The following is a 19,838-nucleotide window of genomic DNA, read 5'->3' on the forward strand; positions in this document are numbered from 1 at the left end:
TGCAACATCTAGCCTGCTATAAAGGAACGATAACATTTCCCTATGCATGTTGCCACAAGGAACCGAAAACCATATCGAAATGGAAACCACAAGGTCTCATAATAAAATGGAAACCACAACGAATAAAATGGTAAACTGCAGCGTCTTGTAATAAAACGGTAAACTACAATGAATTGCAAAGACATATCTGTGAAATCCAAGTGGAAGACTCCAACGAAATCTAAGCGGCAAACTCTAGCGAAATCCAAGCTATGACGTATCTGGGAGATGGTGCAGAGAGTAAATGATGGGCAGATAGAAGCACTTCTCATTAACCTAAAAACTTGCCGAGTCGATCTGGGATAATAGCCTTAGTTGTGGAAGTCGCATCTGATCGCCAAGTCGCGAGTCAAACTCGTGTTGACCACGAGTCAAACTCGGTCAACGTGAGTTTGACTCACGTAGAGCAAACTCTGCTCGTTTAGAGGCCGAGCCAGCTTTGAGTTGCAATTAGTCTCCAAACTCGCTGATTCTTGTTTCATTGGTCAAATCCCTTAGTTCAACAATTTTGTTTATCACTCAGAGGATCCTATCATCTTGTATCATCGAAGATGGCAACTTGAAGAATTCTGAAAAATGCAAATAGGTTACAAAGACAAAGAAACAGATGACACGCCTTATCAAAATAAGCTTTGATGACAGTTTTTTTGAAGAGGAAGACAATGTTATGAATATAATATATAAAAATAATATAAATAATAATACTAATTATAATAATGATTAATTAAATAATAATTAATTAAATAATAATTAATTACTGAAGATGCATGTCTTAATGGGCATGACCATTCATGAAGGGGCACCTGCCTAGGTATATAATAGGGCCCTCATTTGTAACTACATCTCATATCTCTTATCTATTCAAAATTTCTCGTATAAATATATTATTTGTCCTATAATGGATGGTTTGATATTCCGGGTAATTTGAATATTTCTGCTGCTTATACGAACCTTGTTCATTACAGTTTGCCTTGGATCAACTTGTTCCTCTTATCATGAATATTGGTTGGAAGCCATATTTCTGTGTTGCGGTAGAAATATGGGAAATAAAAACTCGAGAAAATTGCAGGACTTTCTTTCCGAAAATAAGTTTTCTAACTTCATGTTGTTTAACATAAATTTTTTACATTGTTACATTATGGGACACACTCTGCTGACATTGAAAATTGCAGTCCATCGAACCTTGACAATCATGTTTTGGTTTTAACAAATGTTTTTATGGTGTATGCCAAGGGTTAGGTAAGTATTTATCTATAATAGGCTTGTATATGTTATGTCTCTGAATCTATTGCACATTTTCGTTTAGTTTTCTTGAATGCTTCGTAAGGGAAATTTTTGCAGCATGGTAAAATGACTGGGAAAGGCATTTTTGGAACAGCATGTCTTTTGATCTAATGCCCATTCTTGAATGTGTTATCTGACAATTGTGCTTGTGGTTGCTAGTAACATGGGGTTTCTTTTCACACAGATATCAGTTGGAGATGAAGGAAAATCTGGAAAGAAAGTCAAGCAAATGACAAATACAAATTTGTCACTGGAGAAATGCAAACAGGTTGATGTTGTTGAGCTATATGATCTAGATCATGAGCGTGCATCAGATGTGTGTGCAATGGAATCAGCACATCAAGATGCTAGTGTAATTGAAGCCAGTGTATCAAACCAGTGTTGTTGTAGACAGACGCTTGAAATGGAAAAGGCTTCGCTAGAAAAAGCTGATAGAGTTTCAGAGCATTGTGGGAATATTTCGTGCAATCTTGACAGTGACACAAATAAAATTGTTGGCAGTTGCCATGCACATAATATGATGGATGAATTAGCAATTACAAAGGTATGGCTATTATTGGATATTGATATGCCTCAGCACATAAAGTTAATCCATTATTGATGAGTACTGAGAGATGTGAGTTACAATGCAGGCCAGGTTGAGCCATTGTTTATCATCGGTTAAGCTGCGTCGATGGTGTGCATATGAGTGGTTCTATAGTGGCATAGACTTGCCATGGTTTGAAAAAAATGAGTTTGTTGAGTACTTAAATCATGCACACCTTGGATGTGTTCCAAGGCTTACACGTGCTGAATGGGGTGTTATACGCAGGTAAATTTGATATTGTGCTGTGGACTGCAAGTTTTGAATTGGGTGCTTTATTATGTGTTTTTCTATAGGACAGTCGTTTAGCATCATTTTGTTTGGTGCTATACCTTTACGATGTCCACAATGTGATTTCTTTATGAAATTCCATTAGACTTTTCTGAGAGATCACTCATGTTTGTTTTTGTATGTTTTGCTCAGACTGTAAGATAGAGTGTTGTTGCATTTTTTCTGGTGCCATGCTTTCATAGAAATGATGTGATTTGCTATGTTTTGTTAAAATTATAAGATAAAATGTTAATTTGGATTTTTCATGGAGATGGTAGTTTAGATAGTTGCTTATTTTATATTTATGGAAACTTGGAATGCTTTCTGATTTTTACTCAATCATTTTTCAGTTCTCTTGGAAAGCCACGGCGCCTTTCAGAACGATTTCTTCAAGAAGAAAGGGAGAAGTTGGAAAAATATAGGGAATCTGTACGTGACATCTATAATAAGATCCGATCTGGGGATTGTGATTCTGTGCCAGTGGATTTAGCTCTCCCTTCTTATGTCGGACAGAAAGTAATTGCTTGTCATCCTACAAGCAGGGAAATACACCATGGGAGTATTTTGGCGGTTGACCAGAACAGATTTAGAGTTCAATTTGACAGACCGGAACTGGGGATTGAATTTGTGCTGGTAAGTAGATTCATCATTATTTGTTGAGTTTTTTGTGCTTCTTTGCTTTTATTTCTTGAAAAAGCCAAAAAACTTGCTTGGATTTCTTACCTATTGCAATTGTCTATTTTTCATATAATTGGTTACATGCTTATCATATTTCTGGTTTTCTCTTATAATAGTCATATTACTGAAGGATCTGGTTCTCACTCTTTGTTATTGTCCTGCAAAGAACATTTAACAAGTATAAGTGAACAAGTTACATCTTCATGTACACTAGAAGACAATCTAGATATAAACTCATGAACTTGTGACCTTTTATGTGTGGATATGATACTTCTCGAAAAGATCAAACCGGGGTCTTCAGCAAGGTACTCATGTCTTTTGTAACTTATTCCTATATGTAAATGTTTAGTGCAGATACACTGAGTGGAATGGAAGTCATGACCCTATACCTGTGGATACCTTGATCTATAACCCAAAAGACCAAACCCATGTCTTCTAAATGGGCATGTAAGGAAATTACATGTACTTCTATGCGAGGCATTGTTATGAGACACTGAAGAAGAATAATTATGCATTTATGAGAGGCAACTTATATTAATTTGACCAACCTTCATACCAATTAAGAAATATTTTTGTGCATTCACTTGTAGCATGTTCCCCATCTCCCTATTTGGTGGACGTTGCCCAAAGGTTCAACTATTTATACCTATTGTATCTGCTCTCATTTCTATCAGATCCATGCTTTTACTCAATATATTGGCATACATTTCTTTCATTTATAGCAGCCATTTCAGGCCTGTTTTCACCTGGTAATTCTTACCTCCAAAACTGGGAAGGGTCACAACAACTTCTATGTATAGAGCCAAATGTCACCACACTTTAAAACTTTTCCCTTCAGGTTGGTGGCTTGTGGACTACAAGGGGGCAACCCTATATGATCTAAGGTATGCACTTATGGTTCGTAGTTGTATGTATGACCTCAAACCAAGTATGCCGCTGTCCTGAACAAATCAGATAAAAGATTGACAAGAAGTCTGAGTGGGCATCAAACAAAGAGGCCTAAAATTGATCCTATATGATCAAATTCCTGAATATGTGCACCATAAGGTGATAATCTCCAGCCAGTCCATGCTAGCAAGTGAAAAAACAACAAGGAATTATACCTTAAAATGTCCACCATAAGGTAATGATCTCCAGCCAGTCCGCACTAACAAGTGCAAAGACAAGAAGGAATTATACCTCAAAATGTAAGGAAAATACTATAGAGATGTGAATTTTCAGGTAGCTATGATTATACAAGCGAGGGAGCCAGGGGTAGACCAAATACCTTTGTGGAAATATGTCACAAGGGTTGGAGGAGCGAAAAGGGGTGAAACCACTAAATTTGTATGCCGCCATTGGAAATCTACTTACACAGGTCCATATACTTGTGACAGAAAGCATCTATGTGGGAAAACGGCATGGGATGGGAATAAACAAATAGAAATCAAAACCTGTGCAAATGTGTTACCGCAACAAAGAACCAAACATATAAGGGAAGGGGAGGAAGCGCAATGCCAATCAAAAAGATCAAAGGCTGAACATGACACCACTAGCACACATAGAGCAATTGCAATAGCTCCATTAGCATCCACCCATGGTAGTGCATTTGTAGCCACAGGAACAAATATCCCTTTAAGGCGTAAAACAATATCATAATTCCTTGACTAAGGTTGTAGGGCTGACGCGGATGCAAATTTCCCAGTTTCTCTATGCATGTGGCATACACCTTATAGGCATTAAATGGTTGCTGAGATCAATGATGCCCCTAAGGGATACAAGAGCCCTGGATATGAAAAAGCTAGAACCATGGGACTTGACGAGAAAAAGGCAAAATAAAAATTGCTTTGGGTAAATTCACAAATTCTTGGAAATAATATGGGGTATACATTGTATCTGATGGTTGGACAAATGTAAAAGGCAAGCCATTGATAAGTGTTCTTGGTGTATCTGCTATTGGTGCAGTCCTCCTTTCATTTCATGACTACTCAGATAAGGTTAAGACCAACATCAACATTCCAGAACGATTAATTCAAACAATTGAAAGTATTGGGCCATACAACTTCATCCAAGTCATCGTTGACAATGTTTCTAATTGTTAGGCAGAAAGAGAAATTATTGAGGATAGATACCCCAAGATATTTTGGTCTGGGTGTTTGGTTCACATAATGAACATTTTGATGCATGATATGATTAGAATAAAGGAACCTCAATAGAAATGGATTGGTTCATTGCACGAGAAAGGAAAGAAAATGATAAGATTCATTATCAATCATAGAAACACCCATGGCCTTTTCCATAGTCACTTTGTTGAGACGTGTACCTTGGGAGGTATTCCACAAGGCCAGATCTGGTGTTTGTGAGAAGTTTGGTCACAAAGGGGGTTTGTGGGTAAATGACTTGAGTAAAGGCATTTTAGATGCTAATGGGGTTTAAAATTCTAAATGAAAAATTAAATCCTAAGTCTAAGTGGATAAATCCTCTAAGATCTAGAGGATTCCAAAGAAGGCTTAGGAAGTTTGTTTAAGAAACGTCTTAGGACAAGGCTAAAGCATCAAGTGAAGAGGAGCTCGCTTGATCATAAAGGAGGTCGAAGATGTAGTCTTAGACAACCCTAGTTTGAGGGCCAAGAGGGCTACAAGATAGGCAGAGAGCAGATCCAAGGCAAGCGAGCAATATCCATGAATCAACGAATGAGGAGTGTTTTCTCAGCTCATGGGAGGTCTCCTTCAACCCTGAACTAGCGAGTTTGTTGGAGGGTTTCATTGAGCCAAAGAAGGTAGGCTGTAAAGATTTTTGGGCTAGAAAAGGAGTCCGTACGGCCTGGCTTCCTGTGGCAAGGAAGGGCTGCAGTATGGGAGCTCTGGTCATCCAAAGAAGGAAGGGCAGAGAGGCCTAAAAAGTAGATTGGATTGCAGAATAGTCTCTCGCAAGCCTAGTGGGCAGGTCCTTCCTAAAGGCATAGAATGAATGTGGCCAAAAGGGCCATATACCTTCAGATCTCAGCGAGATGTCTGTTTGGCATGAAACATGCCTAAATGTGTTGCTGGTATGATGGTTGCAGGGTTTGTGACTGGAAAAGCAGCTAGAATAGGGCTAGAGCCTAGTAAATGGATCTCCGGATCGTATTTGTTCCTAGGTATTTCGAACATAGATTTATTAGCCCTAGATGAGGGCAATTTCGTTGTGATACTATGTCCTAGAAAAGTCAAGCTGTGACTGTGTGTGTAGGCAGTCCTTGATGCCCTAAAACAGAGCCATGTGATTATTCCTACACGGTGTATCTCAGAAAAAGAGAGGCAGAGATCTGGTATATAGGACTGTGTATTGGGTAGAAGGTAGATTCAAGGAAGGGCTGTTCATAAGGGTTATGAACAACAACACTTGTACACCCTAGATTAGGGTAACTCCTGAGCATGATTAGCCTGTATAGAGTGCCCTTAAGTCTGATCCAGACCTGCGTAGAAAAGAAGGGCTGAGAACCTTAGATGGAGGTTTATCTCCACATCCAAGATTGCAAATCCTGAAGTGACTTGTAGAGGATTTTGTGGGGATTGCAGGTCCAGAAGGTGGGCAGATTTTGAGAAGAAGATTGAGAAGAAGAAAGGTGATACTTGGTGACTGCATTGGCATGAGGAGGAGATTAGTTGTTTGGTGGACTGTCCATAGGATTTGGATAGTGTTGTGTTGCTGTCAAAGTGCATAAATCCTTGAAGGATTAAGGACTGTTAGTGGTTGTACAATGTGACCCAGATCTGAGCAATTTGGAGGACAAATTGCAGAGAAGAGGGCAGTGACCTTGATGGCCTAGATCAATAAAGAAATGGTTGTGTATTGAAAGATCTACATGCCCTAGGTGAGGGCAGTGTTGTGGGCCCTAGATCCGTCAAGGAGTTGACTGAAGATGGGCAGTGCAGGAACAACAAAGTAGTGCAGGAACAACAATGCAGGAAGGAGTCCAGATTTGGGACAATGTATGGCAGTCCGAGTGCAGCTTGGAGGGATGCTAGGTGACTGCTATAGAGAGCCCTAAGTGCAGTGCTTGAGATGGACATCAAGCCTGCTAGTAGTGCCAAAGACGTTGGGCTTAGGGTCTGATCTACGAGGAGAGCCAGATTGACAACCCAAGTTCATTGTTGAAGAAGGACGTTTAACAGTGATAGGTGGTAGTCCTCTGGCCCAAAGTTTGTCATCATTGGAGCAGCGCAGGAAGACAATATAGGGAAGAAGTCCCAAAGGAGCTGAGGAGCAACAGTGGGCAGACTGGAGTTGTGAACAAGTCAACAAATGTCCCTAATTGTTGAGACATTGAGGGACTGATTTTTAGCTAGAGGGTAGATTGGTAAGTCATGTTCAGTGACCTAAAGGAGCAGGACCATTGACAAAGGAAAAGGTGTAGATTGGGAGCAGATGGACCATTAAATGTGTTCAGGACACATGGACTGAAAGGGCTGAGGGGCGCCACCTCAACAAGTAGCTCAAGGATGTCTTGTTCAGGGTAGATTAGCGGTCAACATGATAAACACCAAGCCCTAGTAGTATGTACTTGTATCAGTGGATGTATGATGGCCATTATCCTTAGTATGGGAGCCTTGGACAGTTGTATCAAAATTGTTAATATAACGAAGAAGGGTTGAAAAATAAAAAAATTGTCATGTGCACTACTTGATTCATTGATGTGTAACTTTCTGCTTTGCAAAGTAGGATAGTTGAGGCATTTGAGTTGGTTGTGGCAAAGATTTTTAGACACTAACCTAGATTATTAGATGCCGTGGAAAATCAACAAACTCAAGGTTGGAGCTATTGAAAATAGGAAGTACTAGATTTGCTTGCTATTACCTTGCCTTTAGGCATCTTTTGAAGTTAAGAGAGGCATTGGCTAGCATGGTATCAAGTGAATCATGCCAGATATTAAAGGATAGGGCTGCAACACCATCTGACAGGGAAGATTGTCAAGAGGTAGAGGACATCGTTCTTGATGGTTAGTTTTGGGTAAGTGTGAGGAATGTTTTGCTATTCACCAAGTCCATTTATAACATGATTAATTTTGCAGTTACAAATGCGCAAATAATTTGGGAGGTGTATGAGCAGATGGATAGCATGCTAAGGCAAATAAAAGATATTGATGAGCCGAAAGATCCCATCGTGTATGATCATATTCACACATATGTGGTCAAAAAGTGGGATAATCTTAATATTCCACTCCATGCCTTGGTGTATGCCCTTACGCCAAAATATTACTCTCCATCTTGGTTGGCCAAACTTGCACTCGGGGTTGGGGTTAGGAGAAAACCCCATACAAATCTAGAAGTACAAAATGGGTATATGGTAGCATTAGACAAGCTATTCCTTGATAGGATGGAGTGTGTTAGGTTGCATGGAGAATTAAGCAAATGCCTTGGTGTATGTCCTTACGCCAAAATATTACTCTCCATCTTGGTTGGCCAAACTTGCACTCGGGGTTGGGGCTAGGAGAAAACCCCATACAAATCCAGAAGTACAAAATGGGTATATGGTAGCATTAGACAAGCTATTCCTTGATAGGATGGAGTGTGTTAGGTTGCATGGAGAATTAAGCAAATACTTTAGTCAATTTGGAGTGTTTGGTTCTTTGTGTGTTATTGATGATAGAGATAAAATGGATCCTATTGAGTGGTGGAACATGTATGGCATTGGGGGGCCTTTGGCAACATTGGCAGTTAAAGTACTTTCACAAGTGGTTAATACTTCTTCTGCAAAGAGGCGTTGGAGCACTTATAGCTTCATCCACAATGTCAAAAGAAAGTACCTCAATTGAAACTAGGCAGAAAGCTTAGTTCATGAACACTAGAACTTGAGGTTGTTACCACATTATTCTGAGTGGGCTCGATATGATAGAGCATATGTGACTTGGGACAACGACTTGAAGGATGACATTTTGGAGGATCACGCCTTACATTTGGAACAATGGGAAGCAAAACTTTTGAGAGATGAGACTGAAGTAGCAAGAACAACATCAATATCCATGCCACCCCCATCATCCATTAACAATGCTCAAGTTATGCTAGCTTTGCCACCACCTCCATCTGTAGCCTCATGTGGAGGTCATGTGCCTTCTGGTTTTGGACGTGGTTGTTAGACTATGTGGGAGGAGACTCCCAATAAACCAGGAGAAAAGAAATTAGAAAATTTGTCATGGCAAGAGGAAAATGTAGTAGATAATAGATTTAATCGTCTTTTCTAGTTTTTAGTACTTTTTAAAACTATTGATGGTTTCATGTTTATTATGGTATTTTTTGTAAACAATATATGACAATTTAAGTTTGAAGTTGGAAATTATAACTCATTGGTAATGAATTATGAATGATGCTTTGTGGAAGTTGAAATGTTTCATTTCATATTTGATATTCTTTGTTATAGTTTGGTAATGGTTACAAGTACAACTTTAGTGATGACAAATGTTATATATTGAATTTTGAAACTTTGAAACTTTAAGATTGATGTATCATTAGAATTGAGATGTCGTAACTTGTAAGATGTGGTGTTGTGGTTGGTGAAGATTATAACTACTAGATGATTGATGTTATATGATTTAATCCATGTTTTTATGTTTTTTATAGCTAATTCATCATTCTACACGTTATTGTTAACATACATGCATCAAAATATATAAAAATATATATTATATGAAAATCGCTCCCAATTCGCTCCCGACCTATAAGCATCTGAAAATTGGTTCTCCTCGCTCCCGCTTCCACTTCCAATTCTCACTTCCAAGTAGCCTTGATATGGCTTTAGGAAGGGCAGTATTGGGAAATCTTGATTTTGGTATCATGGTCTTGTTTTATTATTCTACATTTTTCACTCCCCTTCGCATATTACAAGCCCTATTTCAACAATTTTGTTCTCTTGGTCCAAATGACTAGTAGGTCCACAAGGCACTGATACACCTTCTCCCCTTGTCCACGTCTATGGGTCAGGCATGGAAATGTTGCCCCAAAGGTTGATGCAACTAAAAGAAAGTTAAAAGCATATCATGGCCACAAGCAAGAAACAAAAGAAAACAAAATCATAAAATGCAAAAGATGGCTAAGACATTTAAAATAACATGTAGGCAAAAGCCAAACATGAGCTCTACCCCTTATTCTTATGGCCGTCACCTTGGTTCTTAGGTCCCATGGGTGCCCACCAAACCATTAAAGGAACCCATGCATGTCCCAACCCCTTGGCGGACAATGAACTGTGCCACCTGTAAGGGGGTAATAACTGCTTTACATCATACAGAACATGCTCTCATCTCCTGGACCTTCGAGCGGTAATACAAAGAAGAATCAATAACATGTAAAAGGAAAATAAAGAAGAGTGGAAAAACAAAGGCTGGGGTAACTCATGTAACTGTGATTTCTCCCTCCTCACGTATATATACCCACTATGCGGACTTCCTCATTATTGATAGCCTTGTACCTATGGCATTTGGCCTTGAAGACCCTTTTGCCCCTATTCTATTCAATCATCATTCACATGACCCCCACTAAATGAAGGATGCTACAGGGATATGTCTTTCTCGTTAGGGCTGGCGACACCTTATAGGATATAAATATCGTTTATTAGCCAAATCCTACCTAGGGAGACAACAATACTTCGAGATCAAAGACCCACATTTGGAAGAAAAGCCCCATATGAAGTCTCAATTTTCCCTTGACTATCAAACCTTGTTCACTTAGATGTACTAATGATTAATTGTACCTGATGGTGAAGATGCAGCACTGGACATTATATGTGATTGGCAGGGGGTTTCATCATGGGCTGAGCAACTTAATTGGGGCTTAAGTCCACTAAAGGAACATATGACACCCTATAGGTGAAGTGTTGAGAGCCATGGGACTCCTATCACTTGCAGAGCATCATTCGACGTCATGGGCACCTACAACAGCCATAGTAGTCTACGCTTTGTCCCACATTATTGATGAGATGATGCACTTGGACCAGTATGCCCCTAGTTGGCTTAACATTGCACTTATTGGTTAGCGACTGATCCAAGGCCCACATGAGGTTGTCTAACCCCCTGAGATGTGGGAGGGCTAGCACCATACACTGAGCCCTCAATGTTGGAGTAGAACTAAAGTATTCTATCACTAGGAGACCCATGAAGACTTGTTTTGTGTCCCAAACACAAAATTGGGGTCCACACGATGATTTGCATGGATACTTAGGATCCAACCCTTAGTGGATGATTTTTGGAGCCCCCTTGACTCAGTTTAGCACCAAGGGAGCTCAACGCATGCCTCCAAGAGGTCCATACAATGGTGACGTCAAAATTTCGACCCTCTTGTGGGTTAACTTTTATGATTTGACATTGCTATGCGGTTGGCTTGTATTTACAATTAGTTTTTGCCCATCATTTGACAACTAAGAGGGGCATTAAGCTAAAATTAGACTTGATTAGACATGTATAAATAGAAGATACCTCATTTGAGTCTCACATCATTATCACACTTGGAATTCGACCCCTTAGAGGATTTTCACACTTGCTCCTTCTTGGCTATTGTATATTTGTCAGATGCATTTCGATATTTGGAAGCTATTTTTGATTCTTTGGATAATGGATGGATATACTGCATGTTGTCTTGTAAGTGCTTATTGTTGAATATTTTCTATCTTGAAATTGTTTGATGTATGGAATCGCTGCTTCTAGGTTATTCTATTTTGTGCCCTAATTGTTGAAACTTAATTTTGTAAGACTATCTAGTTGAGTATTGCACATGTTATTCATTGTAAAACATGTAATGAATGTTCGTAGTGGAGAAAATCCTCAATCTCTTCATCAAACTCCATTTTCTTTTGAAGTGGGTAAATGTTAAAAGTTGATACATAAGGCATCAATTTTTAGCCTCCTTAGAAAGGATCTAGCTTATCTATTTCATCCTTGACTCCATATGCCTAAAGGACAAAACACTAGTCCAAGTCATTGGTGAGAAATCCTAAATTTTCTCCATAATCCCCCCTCCTTCCCCCCCCCACTAAAATCAATTCTTTTAATGCTAGGGTGAAAATCTAGGGCCGATAGTGAAATTTCATGGAGGAGGTGTTTTGGTGATTTGAGAGTCTAAACATCAAGCTTAGGGTCTAAGCTACCTATTCCCCAAGTTTAATGGGCATCTACTCAAATTTCATTCATAAAATCTCTCGCTCTAGGTGTTACTCCAAGAGGGAAACCCTAGCTCTTTCCCTTCCACTTGAGGACTTCCTTGAAGGTTGTATGAACTTAGTACTTGTTGAAGTAGATCATCACAAGCCTTTTCTCCCGAGTCTTGACATTGTGAATACGTGATACCATAAAAAATCTCAATGCCCCATGTCTTGAGCCTCCTTTTTTAGGGCTTTCCTTTGAGAGTATTTTTTCTTCTATGAAGCCTTGAACAATTATTGAGTCTCTCTCTTGAATGAGTTCTAGTTTGATCACTTTGTTGGAATTTCTAAGTCTAATTATTAGAAATCCTTCATGTACTTTCTGATTTATTTTTGCCTACTTGTTCTGTATAATTAACAAGTTATTTACCATGTAAATACTGAAAATAAATACACGTACATGCTCAACACATTACAGATCATCAATTGAAGGAAAAACAAGCACACAAGTGACACCGTTGTTTTTGGACTAATGTCCCCGGAAAAACCCAATGCGGGAAACTCGGTGTAGCTATCTGAGGGTTTTATTATTAACCAGTTTCAGAATACAATTTGGGTGCCAAACCAGCTTACCCAACATAGAATTCCCTCGCTAGTAGTACCCTCTCAGTCGGAGATAGATATCAGCTCCAATCTACCCCACAAAATCTGCCAGTGTCAGCCTCTAGGGTCTGCGTCAACCTCTCTGGCCTAGTGTCACCCCAACTAGCCCTGCTTTAGCCTTTGGAGGATCTACATCAGCCTTTGGAGCCTCTGCGTCACCCATGCTGGCTCTCTCTGGTAGTGCGCAACTCCTGAGTGCCTCTGCATGTCCTCTGGTTGCTTCTACGTGGCCTCTAGTTGGCTCTACGTAAACCCTTTCTTGGCTTCTGCGCTGATGCTCCTGGTACCCTCTTTACCTCCCTGCTTTTGTATTCACTACCCCTTAACTGCAACTTTGATCACTCCTTCAATTTCCTCAGCAAGCCTTGCCCCAGAAAATCAAATTCTTGATCAACTTGGTGTGTTCTCTAAGTTACCCTCAAGCCTCCTCTTATACTTTTCTCGTTGACAATTCAACGATCGAGACTAAGTCCCTAATCAACGACTAAGATTAACTTTGGCTTGATCCATGACTTTTGGACCCTTCTAACACAATTTTATATTAATTCACATTAATATTTTATCTTCCGTAAGTTTAGACTTAGGGACTCCATTAAAAATATTAATTATTGTAATATCTCCCAAATTATTTATAATATGCCCAAACCATTTCTGGGTATTGGAGATCTCATGGGCTTTAACCTCTCCACCAATTTTCGTGGCTAGAGCACATCCGATGCTACCCCAAATCAACACTCCATCTTAACGAGGAGTGTGCTCTAGTAATACTCTTCACTCATACTCCGGCATCGGTCCTGGTGCTGATGCTATGCCTGTTGCCCAACATCCTTTGTACTGCTGCATCATGTACTGCTACCCATGGCCCTGCCACTGCCACTGCTGCATTCGTACGACAACCCTCTCATCATGCTGCCCATAGCACTGCCACTACTAACTGCTGCACTGCAACTCAGTTACTGAGAAGTAAGTAATTGATCTCCAAACTCTGACATCTCTGTCAGGTTAGAGACACCCTCGATGTTGAAACTCCCTCTGTCGCTGGCAAGTGCCCCTTTTGTGACCTCTGCGCTGCTACAACAACTCCATGCATCTTGCATTGCTGCCTCACGCTATCCTGGGAACCTGCACTGTAGCTCCCTCTATCGCTCCATCTGCATCTGCCAATACTGCTACTCCTCTTCGGGGATCCTGTTGCAAGGTATAATCCAAGAGGCTAGGTACCTCAAGGATCTTGCCCCTCATCGCTTGTAGTCCATCTGACTACAGCTCGATGTCTCCCCACTTCCTCTCAAGTGGCGTGTGAGCACTCATGGCATACAAAACTGACAGGATCCTGGCCTTCCAGATGACAAAGTTGGATGCTTCATCCAACCTATCTTGATCCCTCAACCCATTCATGGCCATCTCTTTGCTCTTCTTGTCAACTCCTCTGAGTCTCTCTTCTTCCCTCTTGGAAGTCCTCTGATTAACTCCTGCTGAGTCTCTCAACTTTCTGTTTGGAAGTTCTCAGTTTGACTTTCTCTGAGCCTCGATTTCCCTTCTGGAAATCCCTCTGCCAATGTCGAGATGCCCCACTCTGATCGTTTGTGCAGCTGCACCACTGATCAGGATTTCTTGGATAGAAATCTTCGGCAGCAACTCCCTCCTTGGTCTTGCCTTGTTAGGTACATGTTCTGACCACAGTACCTCGACAACTTCACTCCACAACTTTCCCACGACCTCCTATGCCCCAACAATTTGAAGGTTAGAGCCTCTAAGCTCTGCTCAATCCCGATACCGGCTCAATTTGCACCTCCTGGCCACAACGTCAATCCTTCCTGACTAAGAAAGATGACTGGGGACTGCGTAGGTCAGGTCTGCTTTTGCCTCGACGTTGATCCTCCTAGCTCGAACTGATGATGCAAGCTCTTTACGTCACCCCTTCCTTGCTACTTTTTGCTAGGAACAACTTCTGTCTCTCGGGAAAACTGTTTCTGCTGCTGTTGCTCTGCTCAGCTGAAGCCTTTAGTTATCCTGTGATCTGTAACCACCTAAGTTGCATGGAAATGAATAAGGGAACAGATACGGATACGGGGTTTGAAACGGACAGGGCAAATTTTCAAAAAATCTGGATACGATATGACAGGAAACGACACAATAAATAAATAAATAAAATATATATATGAATTTTAAAAATAAAAATTTCATATTGCCATTCATATTTCAGAATCTAGATTAGATATAAACTTTAAAGACTAAAAAGAGTAAATACATAATCAATTATCATCTATGATGATAGAGTGAAATGAAAATCAGACTTCTGTAAACTTATATGATATATGAATCATGATATAATCATATATCAGACTTCAAAAAAGACAAGATAAGCGCACTGTAACTACTTATCAGTCATCCCACAAGATTAGTCAAACAAATTTTATGCCAAGAGCAAACTTCAAAGCACTAATTATATCAGACTGCTGCAATTTTATATCAAACCTTCTAGAGCTCATATGTCAATCAAAAATATGACGAGGTCAGCCCACGAGATTGCTCATAATTCAACACTAAATGCAAGGAAGAGAAGCAAATATATAGTTTGATGCTAAAGTTTAAACACATTAAAATTTAAAAGAGATGCCACTGTGAACAAGAAGCTAGACTGCTGTAGCCTACATCAGACCCCTGCAATTTTTGTATCAGACTACTAACAGTAAAGATTAGTCACCAAAACTTGTATAAAATGATAGCCAAATGCTTCACAATTATAAACTATAAAGTGAGTGTTATGTGACTAATTTAGAGTATGTTTAGGGTTGTTACTATGGCTTCTTTTGATGATTAAGGTCTGTAATAAATGTGTGGCATAAGACAGTGAACAAATCGGTGACAGTGGATGAGAAATAAGGCTATACAACCTTGCAGCCCCATTTCAAATGACTGATGCTAAACTGCTTATTAACTAAAATGTGTGCTCCACTGAATACAGAATGATAACACCACCACTGTTTAGTATATACCAGGACCAACGATGCTTCGACGACGTTCAGAACACTGCACTGTGCAGCTATATCTCTCGGCGGTGATGACACTGGAGTTTGGACAGTCAACTTCTCAGCGGCGATGACAATCGGCGGCAACACTCGTGACTTGTCGTTTAGGTTAGGGTAAAGTTGTAAACCGTAAGTTGTAACACTTTAAAAATTAAAAGTAATGTGTTAAAAAATGCAATCCAGCTTCATCGTTCCCGGCGGGCAAGGCGTGCATTTAAAAAAACGTTTTGATTTATGCCAAAACGTATCACGATTTCAGGCAAACGTATTTTTTTTTTTAAACGGGAGGGTTTTTTTGTAAAAACGCCTGAAAAACGGCTGTAAAAAAAAGGGGAAGTTTCCAAAAACAAAAACGGCACCAAATACGTTTTTCCGGTGTTTTTCGCCGTTTTGGCTGTGGATATGGATCCAAAACGGAAAATGGCGTTTTGGGTTTTCAGGTAGCCGTTTCCGGCAACTTAGGTAACCATGCTCCGATACCATGTTGGAATTTCTAAGTCTAACTATTAGAAATCCTTCATGTACTTTTTGATTTATTTCTGGCTACTTGTTTTGTTTAATTAACAAGTTATTTACCATGTAAATACTTAAAATAAATACAAGTACATGCTTAACACATTACAGATCATCAACTGAAGGAAAAACAAGCACACAAGTGACACTGTTGTTTTTGGACTAATGTCTCTGGAAAAACCCAACGCGGGAAAATCGGTGCAACTATTTGAGGGTTTTATTATTAAGCAGTTTCAGAATGCAATCTGGGTGCCAAACTGGCTCACCCAACAGAGAATGCCCTCGCCAGTAGTACCCTCTCAGTTGGAGACAGATATCAGCCCCAATCTGCCCCACGAAACTTCCCAACGTCAGCTTCTAGGGTCTGCGTCAGTCTCTCTGGCTCAACGTCAACCCAACGTCAGCCCAACTAGCCCTGCGTCAACCTTTAGAGGCTCTGCGTTAGCCTCTAGAGCCTCTGCATCACCCATGCTGCCTCTCTCTAGCACTGTGCAGCTCCTGGCTGCCTTTGCTTTCCTCTGGCTGCTTCTGCGTGTCCTCTGGCTGCTTCTGTGTGGCCTCTAGCTGGCTCTGTGTCAACCCTCTCTTGGCCTTTGCGTTGATGCTCCCGGTACCCTCTCTGCCTCTCTGCTTCTGTATTCACTGCCCCTCAGCTACAACTCTGGTCCCTCCTTCGATTTCCTTAGCAAGCCCTGCCCCAGAAAGTCGAATTCTTGATCAACTCAGTGTATTCTCCAAGTGACCCTCAAGCCTCCTCTTATACTTTTCTTGTTGACAATTCAACGGTCGAGATTAAGTCCCTAATCAACGGCTAAGATTAACTCTGTCTTGATCCATGACTTTTGGACCCATCTAACACAATTTTATATTAATTCACATTAATATTTTATTTTCTGTAAGTTTAGACTTAGGGACTCCATTAAAAATATTAATTATTTTAATATCTCCCAGACTGTTTAGAGCTTGCCTAAACCATTTCTGGGTATTGGAGATCTCTTGTGCTTTAGCCTCTCCACCACTTTTCGTGGCTAGAGCACATTCGATGCTACCCCAAATCAACACACTTTGTGCCCTATGCCTAGTATATCTATTATAAGTGATCTCCTTCCTATAGGTGAAAGTCTGTAAAGAGCAGGGGGTTTTGGATGTGGTGACATTGGGCCTCTACTCCATTGTTAACACTTTGTCTAGCTTTGGTCTTGTGGTGTTCCCTCTCTAAGGCCTGATAGATTTTGTGGTAACGAAGCCATCCCAAGATCCTTGCTGGCCACCATGACCATGGATGATCACAATGAGATGGTTAGAACAAGCCATATGGCAGGACTAGACTTGAAATAGAAATTTGAAGAATGTGCCATGACCAACCACAAGGATCTAGACAACTTCTTAAGTTGAGAGGACATGTTACATATTTCAATAAGTATTTTATATTATAACAAATCATGGATTGTCATGCTTAGACATTTGCTCAAGAAGGACATGCAATTGGATCAACTTTGATATTGGGACAACCATGTAACTAGATTACCCCCATGCAATTTTAGTGGCGACAGACTGATAGTTGGCTTCAACTCTAGAACTTTTACAGTTTGTGAGAGTTTGTGAGAACTTTGGAATTTACAAATTGGATCAGTTGAAAATATAAAAAACTATAGGTTAGATCCCAGAGAGGAACAAAGACCTGAGAGCCTTATTCCCACCAACATAACATAGGAATCATAGATTGAATGTGCATGGATACTAGTTAGATCGGGTTATGACATGACTAAAGTTAATGCATGAAAATGAAAACATGATAGAAATGCATAGAGGTAGTCCTATTGCTTATGCTAAAGAGCTTAGGCATTCTATCCTAATTTATGTGATGCCCCATGGCACCAAATGTTGTCATGGAAGAATAATTTTAACATTGTCCTATTCAAAAGCAAATGCAACTTCTCTCTATCCAGGTAACTAAGGTAGAGTAGGCAATTGCAACTTCTCACAATCCAGGTGATTGAGGTATAAAGAATTGTTACCTAAATAACTTTCAATTTTGTAAGGACCCAAAGAAAAACTATTGAACCTGCCTTGATTTCGTAGCATTTCATTTATTTTCTTCCACATGAGAACATGATCGTCTTTCTGGAAAATCGTTAGGCAAGCTTGCTTATCAAATGTTCCTTTGACCTTTTCTTGACTGCTTGTGAAATGGTTGAAGGTTTCTTTTCTCCTTTGATTAAGTTCTATCAATTTATTTTTCCTTCCTTGAGCATTATCCTCATTGGGTGTGAATTGCTGCAAAAGTTGGTGTACTAGTATTTTCAAATTCATAAACAAAGGGACTACTATTTAGTTTACTAGCTGAAATGAGTTCTTTCCTGTAGTTTGTTTCTCCATTATCCTATTAACCCAAAAACATGCTTTATCTTATTATCCTAGCTTTTGTTGTTAACCCTCACTATTTTCTTAACGATGGTCATTAAATTCTTGTTAGTTGATTTTGCAAGGCCATTTCCTTTGGGATATTAGTTGGATGAGTGGGATAGAACAATGCCATAGTTGAAACAAAACATGACATTTCTTCTGAAGTGAAAGCTTTGGCATTGTTAATGGTGATGTTTGCTGGAACACCAAATCTTGTAATGATTTCATTTTCTAAAATCTCCCTCACCACTGTATTAGTTTCCTTCTTTGTGAGTATACTTTCATCTATTGAAAAATGTAACTAGTGTCGATCTTCATAATGTAATAAAATGTATTTTGTCTCATATTTCTCATATTCGTTATTATTTTATTTTGGTCAAAGCATGTTTTTCATGCTCAAAGAGTAAAAAGGAGAAAAGAATTTGTATTTGAATCATGTCCCATTTGGGCATTTAAAAGAAAAGAGAACAAATTTTTATTTCGAGTCAGAGTCAAATAAAGATCTAGTCGGCCCTCCTTGGACAAGTTGGCCTAAGTGGCATTGACTCCACCCTCTTGGACGACTATATATACAAGTCAACTTGACCTCTTGGAGACTCAGTTATTCATCATCACATTATGATAATTTCTACGCCTAATCAAGAAGAGAGGACAACCGAAGTCAAGGGAGAGAGAAGGAAGTCAAAGGAAAGAGAAGGAAGTCAAAGGAGAGAGAGAAGATGAGCTTTTTGCCCTAGTTTTGTTTACACGTGTGAATTTCTTGAGTTAATTTTTGATCTATAGTAGGCCCAAAATTTCAGGGGCCGAAATTTCAGGAGTTGACCAAATTGACTAATGTTGACTTTGACTTGATTGGAGGAGACTTGGAGGAGCGTTGAATTGTGATCTTTGTGGCCGTTTTGGTTTTGGTCTTGGGTCATGGATATCTCATTTTGATTTGATTCTATAAGAGAAGGGTTGATTGGGCTTTCCCCCTTGTGGGGTTTTGCACTTGCTTGGAGCCTAATTTCTGGTATCTCTTTTCTCTTGTGCATTATGTTCTGTATATTTTTCTTATGTGTAATTGCATGATGACATAACTAAGTAAGGAAATAATAAGAAAATAATGCATATCAGTCACAAGTAATTACCATGATAAGAAATTCTATCATCTATCTGAATTTAAATGTGGTAGAGGAGCTAAGGAAGATCGAAGAAGCAAGATAGTTCTCTCCCTCTCTCGCTGAAATCTACTCCATCTTGAGACACTTGTAGCAATAATCTAAGAACATTGATTTGAAATT

The 19,838-nt window shown here is 39.7% G+C and overlaps 1 protein-coding gene across 3 annotated transcripts in view; it reads left to right on the plus strand.

Annotated features, from left to right (window-relative positions):
• LOC149157695 (protein ALWAYS EARLY 3-like) overlaps window positions 1-19,838 on the plus strand; it is a 422,957-nt gene that overhangs the window by 293,907 nt on the left and 109,212 nt on the right. For all 3 annotated transcript variants that reach the window (XM_089435959.1, XM_089435960.1, XM_089435961.1), the window contains 3 exons: window positions 1,508-1,867; window positions 1,956-2,134; window positions 2,527-2,809. In XM_089435959.1, the coding sequence (XP_089292085.1) occupies window positions 1,508-1,867; window positions 1,956-2,134; window positions 2,527-2,809 (822 nt within the window). The remainder of the gene's footprint in view (window positions 1-1,507; window positions 1,868-1,955; window positions 2,135-2,526; window positions 2,810-19,838) is intronic.

This window comes from Pinus tabuliformis, chromosome 5_2 (genome assembly GCF_031772625.1).
Source record: "Pinus tabuliformis cultivar Carrire ecotype Pingquan chromosome 5_2, CPIR1, whole genome shotgun sequence".
Taxonomy (NCBI): Eukaryota; Viridiplantae; Streptophyta; class Pinopsida; order Pinales; family Pinaceae; genus Pinus; species Pinus tabuliformis.